The sequence below is a fragment of the Mus caroli genome, chromosome 14 (genome assembly GCF_900094665.2).
Source record: "Mus caroli chromosome 14, CAROLI_EIJ_v1.1, whole genome shotgun sequence".
Taxonomy (NCBI): domain Eukaryota; kingdom Metazoa; phylum Chordata; class Mammalia; order Rodentia; family Muridae; genus Mus; species Mus caroli.
This window is the reverse complement of record NC_034583.1, coordinates 21,375,031-21,387,750: the sequence shown is the minus strand read 5'-3', so window position 1 is coordinate 21,387,750 and position 12,720 is coordinate 21,375,031. Positions and strand designations below refer to the sequence as shown.

Below are 12,720 nucleotides of genomic sequence, written 5' to 3'. Positions count from 1 at the left end.
CAGATGCAATTTGGAACCAAGAGGAATCAAGAAACACACGAGCCACTAAATGGCTTTGCCAAAAGAAGGGACTGTTTTTAAAAAAGCAGTCTCTTACTTTAGGCCAAAAACAGAAAGACATTTAAATCAAGCAATAAGAATGTGGGAAAGCTGTTAGACTAGGAAGTGGACCAGGCTCAAAAGCCAGACATATGCTCATGCTACTACATTGAGTGTCATGGGAGTTCTTGCTTTTGCCCTTGAGAAGGGGGGTCAATATTTCTGGGGACTGGAGATCTCCGAGGAAGGTCAGAGCAGAGGTGTGTAAGGTGGTAGCAAGGAGCAGGGTGTGTGGCCTTGGGAGGACATGCAGGGGAGGGCTTTCTGGAGGGACAAGCTGTTGGCCACAAATCTTGCAAACACAACGGCAGCCAGTTGCCGCTGGCATTTCCAATCAGAAATGACTTTGAAGCAGCTGCTTGAGCCTCAGAAAAACCAACACCCACTATAATCAGTGAGGTTTTTGAAAGTAAACTGTTGGAAAAATTGTTTACAGAACATGAAATGGAAATGTGAAAATGGAAAATAAAAAAAAAAAAACAACACACACACACACACACAATGTTAGCCCACAAGTCTGTCCAGCCGGTGCCCTAGACTTCAAGGTTTGCTTTGTTTCTCCGCACAGTTTAGGTGTGGCGCTCTCCAGGGGCCATGGGAAGTACTTCTTCCGAGGGAATGTAACCATTGAAGAAGGTAAGAGGCAAAACTTGGGTTGGCTTATCCTTGGGCATGGGGAGGAAGACCGAGAACTAAATCCCAGAGAACTGAAGAGCATGTGTGACTTCCAAGCCTCTGGCTGGTGATTTGGGCACTTGACTCAAATCACTGCCCTTTAGATGTTGTTTTTCTTGTCAATTTTGTGTGGGTTTCTGAATGGTGGGAACCCCAACCAGTGGCTGGCTTTATTATATTCTTTTACCCATAAAGTTGTGGAAGCAAATTATGGGAATCTCATACCACCTTTACTATTCTGACATTCGGCTTTTGTGGAAAAAGGAAATTAATGTAAAAACTCAAGTTTGAGAAGGACCAATGCAAAGAAAGATCTGGAAGGCTTTGCTTTGTGTAGTTGGACCACACATCTCATTGGTTTTGTGCTACCCTTTGCCCATGGGAAATGTGACCACTTGAAGACACTGACAGAGGTTGGGAAGTGGAAGTAGAGTCATGTAGCTCTAAGATCTTCCATCTCCATAAAGAACAAGTGGACAGTGACTCCCATAGACTTTAGCCATCCCTAAATCCATCAAGTATAAAGTTGCTATCACAGAAATTGCCCTTGATATACCCCAACAGCCCACAGATTCTAACCAGTTACCATTTCCAGTATTATGAACACTTGGAATTAGGTGAGCATGATGTTTAAAGGGTCAGGTCCCTTTATTAGGTCAGGTCCATCTGCCCACGAGCTCTCCAATGTTTCATGGGCATTGGGTTTTATCTGGCAAGGGGCCATGATGTATTATGGAACAGAAGGGAGAGTAGAGGGCTCCACCAGGTGCTGGGTAGAAGTAAGGATGTACCAGTTTAAGAGCCAAACATATAGCCTCTCTTCTCAAAGATATATAAGAGAACAAGTGAACCTTGTGACCTCAACAAGATATACTCAAAAGGATGTTTTCTTAAAAGCTGTGCTACCATTTATAGAATTTCTACTTCCATGAGCCATATGTAGTTTTGAGGCCATCAGTGCCCCTGAAGCAATAAAATTAATGCCCAACACATTTGAGGTAAAACTGAGAAAATGACTTATGGTCAGAAGAGAAAGAGATGTCTTTAGTAGACCATTTGTCCCCTAGCCTGTCCCTCCCTTCCTTTCCCTCTCTTGTTTCTTTGTCTCTCTGTCTCTCTGTCTCTCTGTCTCTCTCTCCCTCTGCTCCCTCCTTCTTTCCATTCCTCCCTTCTTCTATTCTCTAGTTTCTGCTCCCCCTCTCTTCTCTCTGGCTTTCTCTCCTGCCCACAATTGTCTTTGCTGACTTTTGGACCATTTCTCTGCTCACTATCTGCTTCCTGTGTGTTCCACAGCTGTTTAGGCTGAACCATTGCACTGAGAGAAATTCAGAACTAAGCAAGAAATTAGTTTGAATACTCAGCAAGGGGGCTAGTGTCTGGTTATCCACACAAATGAGATCAGATCTTCCTCTCTCCATGGGTCCTCTGTAAATAAAACAACTCAGCCCTGTCAGCTCCCTGAGTAAAAGAGCCCAGGAAAGCTGCTTTCCCTAAGGCTGCTAGCCAAAAGCTCATCAGCACTGAGAGCTTTGGGCTGATCATAGCTCCCTTCTGTTCTTGGAGTGGAAAGTTCCTTGCTGATGGTACCCATATTTCATGGGTTCTGTAGTTGGGAAGGCTACTCCACAAGATGACTGGGTTCTCCATATGCTTTGCCAATGCCAGCTGCTACTAAGATAATGAATATAAAGATATACTCAAAATTGTAAGGGCTCAGGGCTGAAGGTTTAGCCCAGCTGTAGAGCATTGGCCTAGCAGGTACCACATTCTAGGCTCAGTCCCCAGTATCCCTAAAACACTGTTGAATCTTGAAGCCTGAGCTGATGCTGTGACTTTTCATAACCTCTTTTGACAGTTGCTTCTTTTGCATAATTATGCATAATGATTACTGAGTAAATTGAGTGTATGTTATTACACTCAGCTTCATTGGGTATGGTTTTATTTTTAAAAGGATCAAAATTAGAAGGGAAAGAACTAGAGAAATTTTACATTTGTTTGATATCCAAGAAATCAGAGAAGAAATAATAGAGAAACTAGTACCTCGGATCTCATCTGTGGGGTCTGTGAGACTGAGACAGGGTGAGCGTCAGGGATGAAGGACTGATTAAACTGTAGTGAGAGAAGGGAATAAGCCTGATACCTTCAACTCAGCATCCTGGAAAAACAGAGACCACAGAAAGGCCTCCACTCCTGTCACTCCTGTAGTGAGCTCTCTCCCTGCCATCCTCAGGCCTCACAGGCCTCTTTGCTTTATTCTTTGTTTAAAAATCACTTTTTTCAGCCTGACCACCACAGGTAGAACTGAAGCAAAGCTCCTGAGTGAAGCCTTCCTATCTATCTCTGTCCTCCCTGCCCCTCTCAATGCTTTCTTGTCTGCAAGGTGTTTGGTCCATTGCCATCCTCTCAGCATCTATCACAGACTTGTACTTTCCTCAGGAAAAATATTGAAGGAAGTGAGGGGAAAAGGAAGTAGGTAGTAAGGAGGAGAAGGGAGTAGGAAGGGAGGGGGAAAGGAAGGGAGGGAGGGAAAGCATTAATAAGATTACCTTAGGAACCAATCACTAGCTTATTTAACCATCTTGTAGAGCTTTTGAGAATATTTCTTGGATGGGAAAGTTGATATAACTCAAGGGTTAACATTTATATTACCAAGGGTTCAACAGCTCAGTCCCTATAGCACTGAGCAATATTATGTGGTACATCTAGTATTTTATGCATCTACATTTGACATGGCAACTGGAGAAAAGTGAATCATGTGAGGAACTGACTCCACGTTATAAACATCATCAGCGTCCCCAAGCATACGCAGAAAAACTTCCCTGAAGATGATCCATTGGAATCAATGAAATAGTGACTCCACAGAATATTATCTTATTCATGTCGCTGTATTGTAATACCCAAAGCTAAGACCCTATAAAAGTTTCTTTAGTTTACAGTTTTAGAGGCTCAAAGTTCAACACAACATGGCAAAGGCAGGAAGAAATATTGCTGGATGTAGCAGAGCCACCAGTGCAAGTAAGAAAGTAAGAGAGCCATTCCTGGGGCTACTACATTAATCTCTTCACTTTGTATTAAATCCCATCCTTAGAAATTCCCACTCTCTCAATGCTATCTTTTTGGGGTTAAAGTTCCCAACACACACACACACACACACACACACACCCCTCTGAAAGACAAACCATATCAAAACCACGTTACAGATGAGGAAGTCTGTGGTGTTCTGGGAAACTCCTAGGTTGCACGCCAGCCTCAGTTCTACTAACTACTTTTCTAGATTGATGACTCTCTTTCACTTAGGTTCCTGTAACAACTACTAGCATCTTTTATCACTGGTTGAAAATAATTGCGTATTGATAATATCATTTCATTCAACCTATAATTTTACCCACATAACTAACTAATGGCATAGACCTGTTAGCATCACAGAAGGTTTAATGGCCTGGCCTGGTTCTCAGTCCCCGTGTAGCTCCAGAGTCTGTCTTCCTAGCCATCCTCTTAGAAACGCCCTTCATTTTCATGAGGTTGAGATTTCTCTGGCGTGAATACAAAGGAAGTATGGCAGTGCTGGCCACAATGGGGTAAAAGAGTTGTTTGGGTAACTTTGTACATGAGTCCGGAATCGTTGTTCCCCAGCACATCCCTTTGGGGTTCATATTTACTGTGAACCTTCCCCCTCACACATGCCATCCTAGAGTATTTGAGGTCTATAGGAAGATGGAGGATGATTCTACATCATAATCTACATCATATAGGAAGATGGAGAAGAGTGATCCTTACTCATGAAAGCTTTGTGTTTTGACTCCCAGGCCTCCATGACTTAGAACATCCTGACGTGTCCTTGGCAGATGAATGGTAAGAGCCAAGTGTCCTTCATCAGCTTCAGTATTTGTTGCCCTCTTTGTTTTCTACTTGTTTGCCCTTTTACCCAGTTTTTCTGGTCCAAATGCAAATGGGGGGATAAACCATAAATATTTATATATGTTCTCCTTTGGGACCCTGTCCCATTCTTAGGTCCTACTGCAACACTGACCTGCACCCAGAACACCGCCATCTATCTCAACTGGAAGCCATTAAGCTCTACCTCAAAGGCAAGGAGCCTCTGCTTCAATGTGAGTGTGCTCTCCAGGCATGCTTGTGGGCATGGGGAGGGCAGAAGCTGCAAACCATTGAGGAAGCCTAGGTTTCAAGAGCAGCTTTGGTTTTCTATGTTTTACCCAGCCAAGTCTTTTCCTATAGGAAAACATGATAAATCATGTAGGTGATGACCATAGTATTCTTAATCACATTGTGTCTGCTCTCCCAAGCCTTCTTGCTAAGCAACTGGGTAAGATGGAGATGATAAAGATGGGCAGAGATCACAATTCCAGTCCCCCTATTCTAAAAATGAAGAACTAAGGCCAGCCAAAAAATTATCTCCTGCTAGAGCTGAACCTAGTCTCATGATTCCCCAGAACAGGCAGTGCAACCAACATCTGTTGCCTCTTCTCCTATTACTACCAATATCCCTTGGCAATTTTCTGTGAGAAATAAAGGGCTGATGACTGTGGCCAAGAAGTAGAAGGGGGACTCCCATCCATGCACCAACAGCAACAGCTTTGGATACTCCCCTGAGAAATTAGCAGACCCCCCGATTACATGACAGTTACAGTACCTGCAAATTGAACAGAAGGAGTCACCTAAAAGAATCGTGGCACCTGCTCCCCTCTCAATGTACATCACTTATCAATGATGGGAAACTATGTGGTGTGTTAGGGAATAACTACAGCAATCCCAGCAGAGGTGTGTGAAGATTCTCCAGCTGTGCAGTGACAGTTTCGTGGGCTAGGTTTTCTTTGAGGGCTATCCTCTGGTAGGAGGCAGCAGATGAGACCAATTTTTCATTTCTTTGACTTGTTAATTATTATCTTAAAAACCACATCTCAAGCATAGAAATACTATGAGAATATATTTTAAATTAAGTTTATTTTTTAAAAAAACCAGTATTTTTCTTATGTGTATGGGTGTTTTGCCTACATGCACACCTGTGTGCCACCTGAGTGCCTGGTATCCACAGAGACCAGAAGAGAGCATTGGATCACTGAAACTGGAGTTAAAGATGGTTGTGACACACCATGTGGGTGCTCAGACTCAAACTCCGAGCCTCTGTGCTGCTCTGCAGTTCTGAATTCCGCTTCTTTTAACCACCACTTGGCTTCCTAATATGTTGTGATGTTTGCTTCAGGGGCTTCTTCAGGAAGAAACATCAGAGCTGGTACTGAAGCCTTTACACATCCCGGCCCTTCCCTCTCCCTCCCCCTCCCCAAAGAGCTACTTTCCTCTATTTTTTTCCCCAATTATAAAGTCTTAGCATACTGATGCTGTTTAAGTAGGTATCTGTGAACAGACTATAGCTTTCTTTTCATTATCTTGCATGTTAAATGTTATAAACAGAATTTACCATTCCTCGTCCAAAATTGCAAAATCTCAAATCTGAAAAACATTTAAACAACGATAGTGACATCACACCATGTAGAAAATTCCCTTGTTGTTTGTGGTCCTGTCCAAAGTTTATGTATGATGTGTGTGTGTGTGTGAAATATATATACACACATACATACATTTCAGTTAAGGAACCCTTAGGATATACTTCCAGCCCTATATTACTTGATACAATAGTATAATACACAGATATACGTACAGCTTTTATTTCTCAGACTTAGGAAGTTGCTTGTGTGGATGATTTATCTCCATTGAGTTTGTTTGCCTTATCCACAGGACACAATCACATCTCAACCTATGTACCATCTTTCTGACAATGCATGAAATTGTCTATAGTGTTTATTCTTCATCCCTTCTGCTCTTAGTACTCAGCCTGCCTCTAAGAAGCCTCTTCCAGGCTCATGATCTCCTACATCTTTCACAGAACTCTGCCCAGTAGACTTTTGGATAGAGACATCTGTCCCCTTTAACATGAGGAAAAGTCTTAAATGGAAGACATCCCATTCTATGAGTACCCGTAATTATCAGTGGTGGAATTCCATTCTCATACAGTGCTGAATGCAGCCTGCTGAACAAGTGATGGCTGTAGTGAGGGTCAGAGGCAGCATGGCTAGATCCAGCTTTTCCAGAAGTTCTGGCTTCCCATCTCTCAAATTAAGACTCAGCATGCTGGCTCTGGCATGAATTGTGAGCTGGGTGAGCTGGAGGAGAGAGCAGAAAACCAAAGTGTAGGACACCCAAGCCTTTCTGCTTGCTACTGTCTAGTTCCATTGCTTGGGGCCTGCTGGTATTTCCAGTGTATCAGATATCGGACTGTTTCATATTTTCAACCAGTGGGAAGTTAACTCATAAAGCAATAAGAACAGCCTGCTGACACCTCATACCATTCCCAGAAACCTCTATGGTACCCTTCCTTGGAGCCTAACCAAAGCCTTCTTGTCTTCTGTCCTTCCCAACAGGTGACAAAGAATTGATTCAAGAAGTCCTTTTTGATGCTGTGGTGAGCGCCCCTATTGAAGCCTATTGGACGAGCCTGGCCCTCAACAAATCTGAGTAAGTGGCTGCATATGTCCCCCTCCATGGCCATTTCCACTCAAGCTCCAAAATATGGTTATGGTTTAAGGAACTAAACCATTTTAGGAGCCTGGTGTTAAAGTTCTTTAATTTTCCCCTAAGCTCCTAACCACAAAAGCTAGAGGCAGCACAGTGGCAGGGGCTTGGATGGCAACTCGGGGGCTTGACATGTAATTTGTTGAGTTTTAACATTACATGAAATTCAGTATGTGGAGTTAGGGTGACACTTCCGAGGATTGGGGGGTAGGGGTGGTGGAAGGAGCTTCCAGCCTTGCCACAGCTCCCCCTCGCCCCCACCCAGGCTGGAGTAAACTTGGGAGGAGGCCAGGAGAGGTTGTGAGTAGGCTTGGGAAAAGGATAACTGTTTTTCAGTGGGTGTCGGTTACTGCCCTGTGGTTTTATATCTGAAGTGGAAGAGGGGGTGTAAGTGGGGGAAATCAAGAGTAGTTGAAGTCAAAAACTTGGGCTAGAACAGTGTTAACAGCTTATTATTGTAGTGTTTTTACTCTCATTCTCCCTAGGCCCTCAAGTGGTAGAGGCTTCAGTTCTCTTTGGATTCCTATTTGTTGGTTTCTTCCTTTGCTTCTACTTTTCTCTCTGTTATATCTATTACTGGTTCTGCTTTCATTGACATTCATTCATTCATTCATTCATTCACAAGTGTGTGTGTTCTGTGTGTACTAGAGAGGCACTAGGGACGCAGAGGTAACCCAGACAGATGACGGATAGCGAGTGTCTTCATGGCTTCTTTGGGTATATGAAGTCATTTACACTCATAAACACTGCAGTGAAGGCGGAAGAATGGACAGGGAGGTTATGACAGGACAGAGTTGGTGAGGGAGACAGCACCAGTCCAAGGGCAATGGGAACTTCAGTAAGATGAACTGGCAGGATCCAGAGGCATGGAGAGAGAAAATAGTCCCCACATTTAAAGAATTTGGGATTACTGAGAAATGTGGAGAGTAGTGGGGTGGTGGAAGGTCATGAGAGGAAACGGCAGTAGGTGGAGAAAATCTGGACGTTGATGGTCAGAATAGAGATTTTGGAATGATGCTGGTGTGTGGCACATGTTAGGCAAGTGTTCTATCACTGAGTTGTGTCCCCATCCTCAAAATTTTGGATTTTGGAACACCATTGAAGGGTTTTAAGAAGGAGACTATGATAAACAGATCTGCTTTTTTCAAAAAATAAATACAAACAACCTCTCTATGACTGCATATAAAATAGAGTATAGTTGGGCAGGAACAGCAGCAAGGCTCGGGGACATCCATGCATATGCCATACATATCAGGATGGGCACAAATGGTCAAAGCCCACATGTAGCTTGTTTCAAAGGTTGAGCTCCTCCACCCTATGCTATGACCTGCTGGTGATTTGTGGTGTGACTGGAGGAAGGCTGAGCCTCCTGTTTTCATGACCATATTGGCACAATAACTATTGGGAAAATAGTGCTGTTTTATAGGATAGAAGATAAAGAAGGAGGTGCAAACCCTAGCTAGGCATGGCCAGAGCCTTTCCAGATACAAGAGGTATGGTCTCACCACGGGAAACTTCTAGTGGGAAGTCTGACATGATGGTAGGGCTCCAAGGAGAGACTGCCATGCTCATTATTCTTTGAGCTATCCTCTTACCTGCACAGACCATATTCCTTAGAAGGATGGGAAAGAATCAAAGCCTATCTAGGGTTTCTTTCTCTCAGAAATATGTAATGTTTCATTTAGGGTCTTCTGAAACTCAGAATTTGGAGCAAAGGTTGCTGAATCATCTTTCATGCATGCTACAGATGTCTTAAATGGTAGCTTGTCCCACTGAGTACATCTGTAACTGATTGGATAGCCTTCCAATTTGGTGTGAGCTACAAACAGAGCCAAACACATCATGTTAGTTTTTATTCACCACTTATATACTTAAAAGTAGTGCTGGCCACCTCATCTACTGTCAAAAACTAAGAAATCAAAAATTATCACAGATGGTGCTTTGTAACAAATTGCCACTTGCATCCAAGACAGAAAAGCAGCTCCAGGATGGCCATCATATTCATAATTTACATGTTTGTGGAAAAGGACTTTTCCTAGAAAACAGGCTCAGATGCTACTCTGCTCTGGAAGATGAACACTGATATAGAGAATGTCCTTTTTAAAGACAGTTGTTGGCATTTCTGTGCATGAAGCTCTTTAGAGGGGATGTTGGAAGACACCATTTATGGTTATTGCCTTTTTTCTGGCTTTAACTGAACTCCCGACAGAAGCAGGCAGAGTGATAGAGGATTCATTTTGACTCACAGTTTCAGAGAGTTCCATTCACAGTCTCTTGGCCTCATGTGTTTGTATAGGGCATTGTGGTGGCAACAGTCTATGGCATGAGAGAGTTCTTTGCTCCACTTCATTATAAATGAGAGAGGGAGACAGACAGACAGACAGACAGACAGAGACAGAGAGGGGTAGAGAAACAGGAGGGGAGAGAAGAGGAGGAAGAAGAGGAGGGGGAGAGGAGAAAAGAGCCAGAGACGAGACTCCCCCTATGTCTACCTCCAGTGACTTCCTCTCACCAAATAGGTACATTCTCCTCAAGTTACCAGAATTCCCAAAATAGCGCCCACCACCCAAGGACCAAGTCCCCAGCACATGAGCCTTTTGGAGAATACTTTGTAAACATTATTTCACTCTTCTCTTTGGGAACATTTTTTAGAATGAGCTGTGTGTTCCAGTCAAAGCTATAAATTCTTTCCAGCTGTGTAGAATCCCAGGTTGTGGGATACTACAAAGTTGGTTCAATGACTCCTTGTTTCCTTCCACGGGGAAGACCCAACCAACAGACTCAAGACTAAAAATATACCTGGTAGCATCACAGTGAAAACGACCCATGGACATCTGCCCTTCCTTCCTCTAAGTCTCAGGCTGCTTTCTCTAGGCTTCTACCACGAGCCTTACAACGAGAAGGAAGTGTTTATGGTTGCAAGTGTCATTTTTCTTGCTCTTGCTGTATTTGTCAGCAGGGGTTCCCCTCACCCTTCCTTCAAGTCTTTTCTTGCACGCTGTGTCAGAGATAGAAATGACTAGCCTGACCTTGGCGCATGCGTGGAGGAATACATGCTCGCCTGTGCGAGTTTCCCTGGTGACTTTTAAAGTTCAGGTTTCAAAGCTGCCGTTTTGTCAAACATCCTGTGAGTCTTGAGATGTAAAAGCCATTATCTGCTTACTGTCTAGAAGCACTCCCTGACGTCTGCTGTTCTGTTTCAGGAATTCTGACAAGGGTGTAGAGGTCGCCTTCCTCGGCACTCGCACAGGCCTCTCAAGAGTCAACCTGTTTGTGGGGGCCGAACAACTCACCAATCAGTAAGTAGGAGGCCCCCTCTGCGGGACCCAGTGAACTCCTTAAAGCAGAGATTCAAAGGCAGCTTATTTCATTTCTTAAAGTCCAGGCCACCTAAAGCCTACTGAGAGCCTGTCTCTCTCTCCTACCATGAGGGCCCCAGTACATGTGTTCACCTGTCAGTTGCTCCCACACAACCCTTTGTTCTTTAAACCCATTGGCTTCTGTCCACTGTCCTGGAGTCCTCTCCTGCCTGGTGAGTCATCTCAGACTTCCCTTGGGAGATGATACCCTGCCGAGGGACAGCTGTCGGGAAGGACATGCTGGGCTCTTGACTCGCGATTAGGGCACTGGTCCTAAAGCTATTCCCAGGAATTACTGCCAGGGTCTCAGATCTGCTCCTGATTTGGTTGTTTGTGTTTCGATAAACCTCTGCACCTCCATGCTCAGCTTGAAAGGACACAGCCTCTCAGCCAGAGGTGGGCTCTCTGAAGGTACCAGGATTGATACTGTCTCCATGTAACTCCAAAGAGAACTCAAGGAACAGGGACAAATAGTAGCTCAATCTAGCACCCAGCAGCTTATCCAGTGATGCTAGTCCCCATTCTTAAGGAGTTTAAAGTCTTTGGTCAGTATATGGGTGTTTCACCAGCATGGGCCAATAGTCTGAATCTTCTCTAAGTTCATTGATACTTAACTTTTTCTCAATCTCTTTTCTCTGACACAGGGGCATTGTTAGGTCAGGGACAAATGCTAAGATTCAGCAAAGTTTGAGGTGTTTAATACCTGACTAAGTTCAGAGGTTCCTAGCAAGCTTTTCACAATGGACCTTCAGGGACAGTGGTAATCCACACTGTGGCCATGAGCTTGAGAGGGGCTGACCCTTGAGGTCTCATGAGGGAGCTGTCCCTTCTCTAAAGGTCCAGTTCAGCGGTGTCCCTTCCTGTTGGATAGGACCCTGGCACCAGCCAAGTTTGACAAATGGTAAATGAGTCTGCTTTTAGATGTTTGGAGAGATTGGCTTTGACTTCGCTCTCAAGGACTTTTGCTGTCTCTTTTCCAGAGGCTCACGTCGATTACTCTGGAAGTTCTCTTTCACTGCAGCTTGAATTTTTAAAGCTCTCCTTAGCCTTTTACCCCCAAACAAGGCCTTTTCTAGAAACCAGGTTGCGGAAGGACAAGGATTGAGCTGCACATTGCCTTCTCTGTGGAAGATCCAGAGAATGAGCAGAGACAGAAATAGATTTTCTGTTTCTTAGAGAAGCAGATTGTACTGTTGCTGGTACTGATATGAAAAACAAGCAAATAATAGTAGTAGTAGGTTTCTCCTGGGCCCATGACCTACCTAGCCTCAGGTTCTTGGCCTCACTAACAGTGTTGCGTATGAGTATGACCTTAAATCCAATGAAAAGTGGCTACTCACTCCCCTAACCTTTTCTGCCATTATTGCCCCATTGGACATATCATAGCTGGTATTCTTCTAGCATGCAGGGTTTATAACTGGGTGAGGTTAGTGATCTCTGTCTCCTCTGGTAGCATGTATAATACCTTTCTAACACTCTGATTGCTAGTTGGTGGAAGTAAGGCTTCCAGTTGAGTGCCAGTTAGATTTCTTCATTTTTTTTTAATACCATAGCAACTATATGGTGGCTTTAGCAATAGGGTCTCACTGTACAGTTGTGGAGAGTAACCAATAGCATTAGTAATATCCGATCATGTTTAGCAGAGTCTATAGGACCCTTTTGACCAATGACTCCAAAGGGCTGAGAGATGAAGTGGACACAAAGCCCCCAGCAAAGAAGCTATTCATAAATGATAGCTGCTGAGAGAGGGAAACTCAATTATTTTCAGTGGAGTTGCACCTGATATACCAATCATACTACAGAGCAGGCTGTGAGCTCAAGAGTCGTTGGCCAATATAAATCAGACTCCATTTTTTTGTGCCATTTTTTTCTTTGCTTTTTCCCTTTAAGACAGAGGAATAGTACCACATTTTCTGTATCCATTCCTCTGTTGAGGGGCATCTGGGTTCTTTCCAGCTTCTGGCTATTATAAATAAGGCTGCTATGAACATAGTGGAGC

General features: G+C 43.8%; 1 protein-coding gene across 2 annotated transcripts in view; it reads left to right on the top strand.

Moving 5' to 3' along the window:
- Positions 1 to 12,720, top strand: part of Cacna2d3 (calcium voltage-gated channel auxiliary subunit alpha2delta 3) — an 810,117-nt gene that overhangs the window by 651,389 nt on the left and 146,008 nt on the right. For both annotated transcript variants that reach the window (XM_021181598.1, XM_029469011.1), the window contains 5 exons: positions 668 to 735; positions 4,581 to 4,626; positions 4,786 to 4,883; positions 7,212 to 7,305; positions 10,566 to 10,661. In XM_021181598.1, the coding sequence (XP_021037257.1) occupies positions 668 to 735; positions 4,581 to 4,626; positions 4,786 to 4,883; positions 7,212 to 7,305; positions 10,566 to 10,661 (402 nt within the window). The remainder of the gene's footprint in view (positions 1 to 667; positions 736 to 4,580; positions 4,627 to 4,785; positions 4,884 to 7,211; positions 7,306 to 10,565; positions 10,662 to 12,720) is intronic.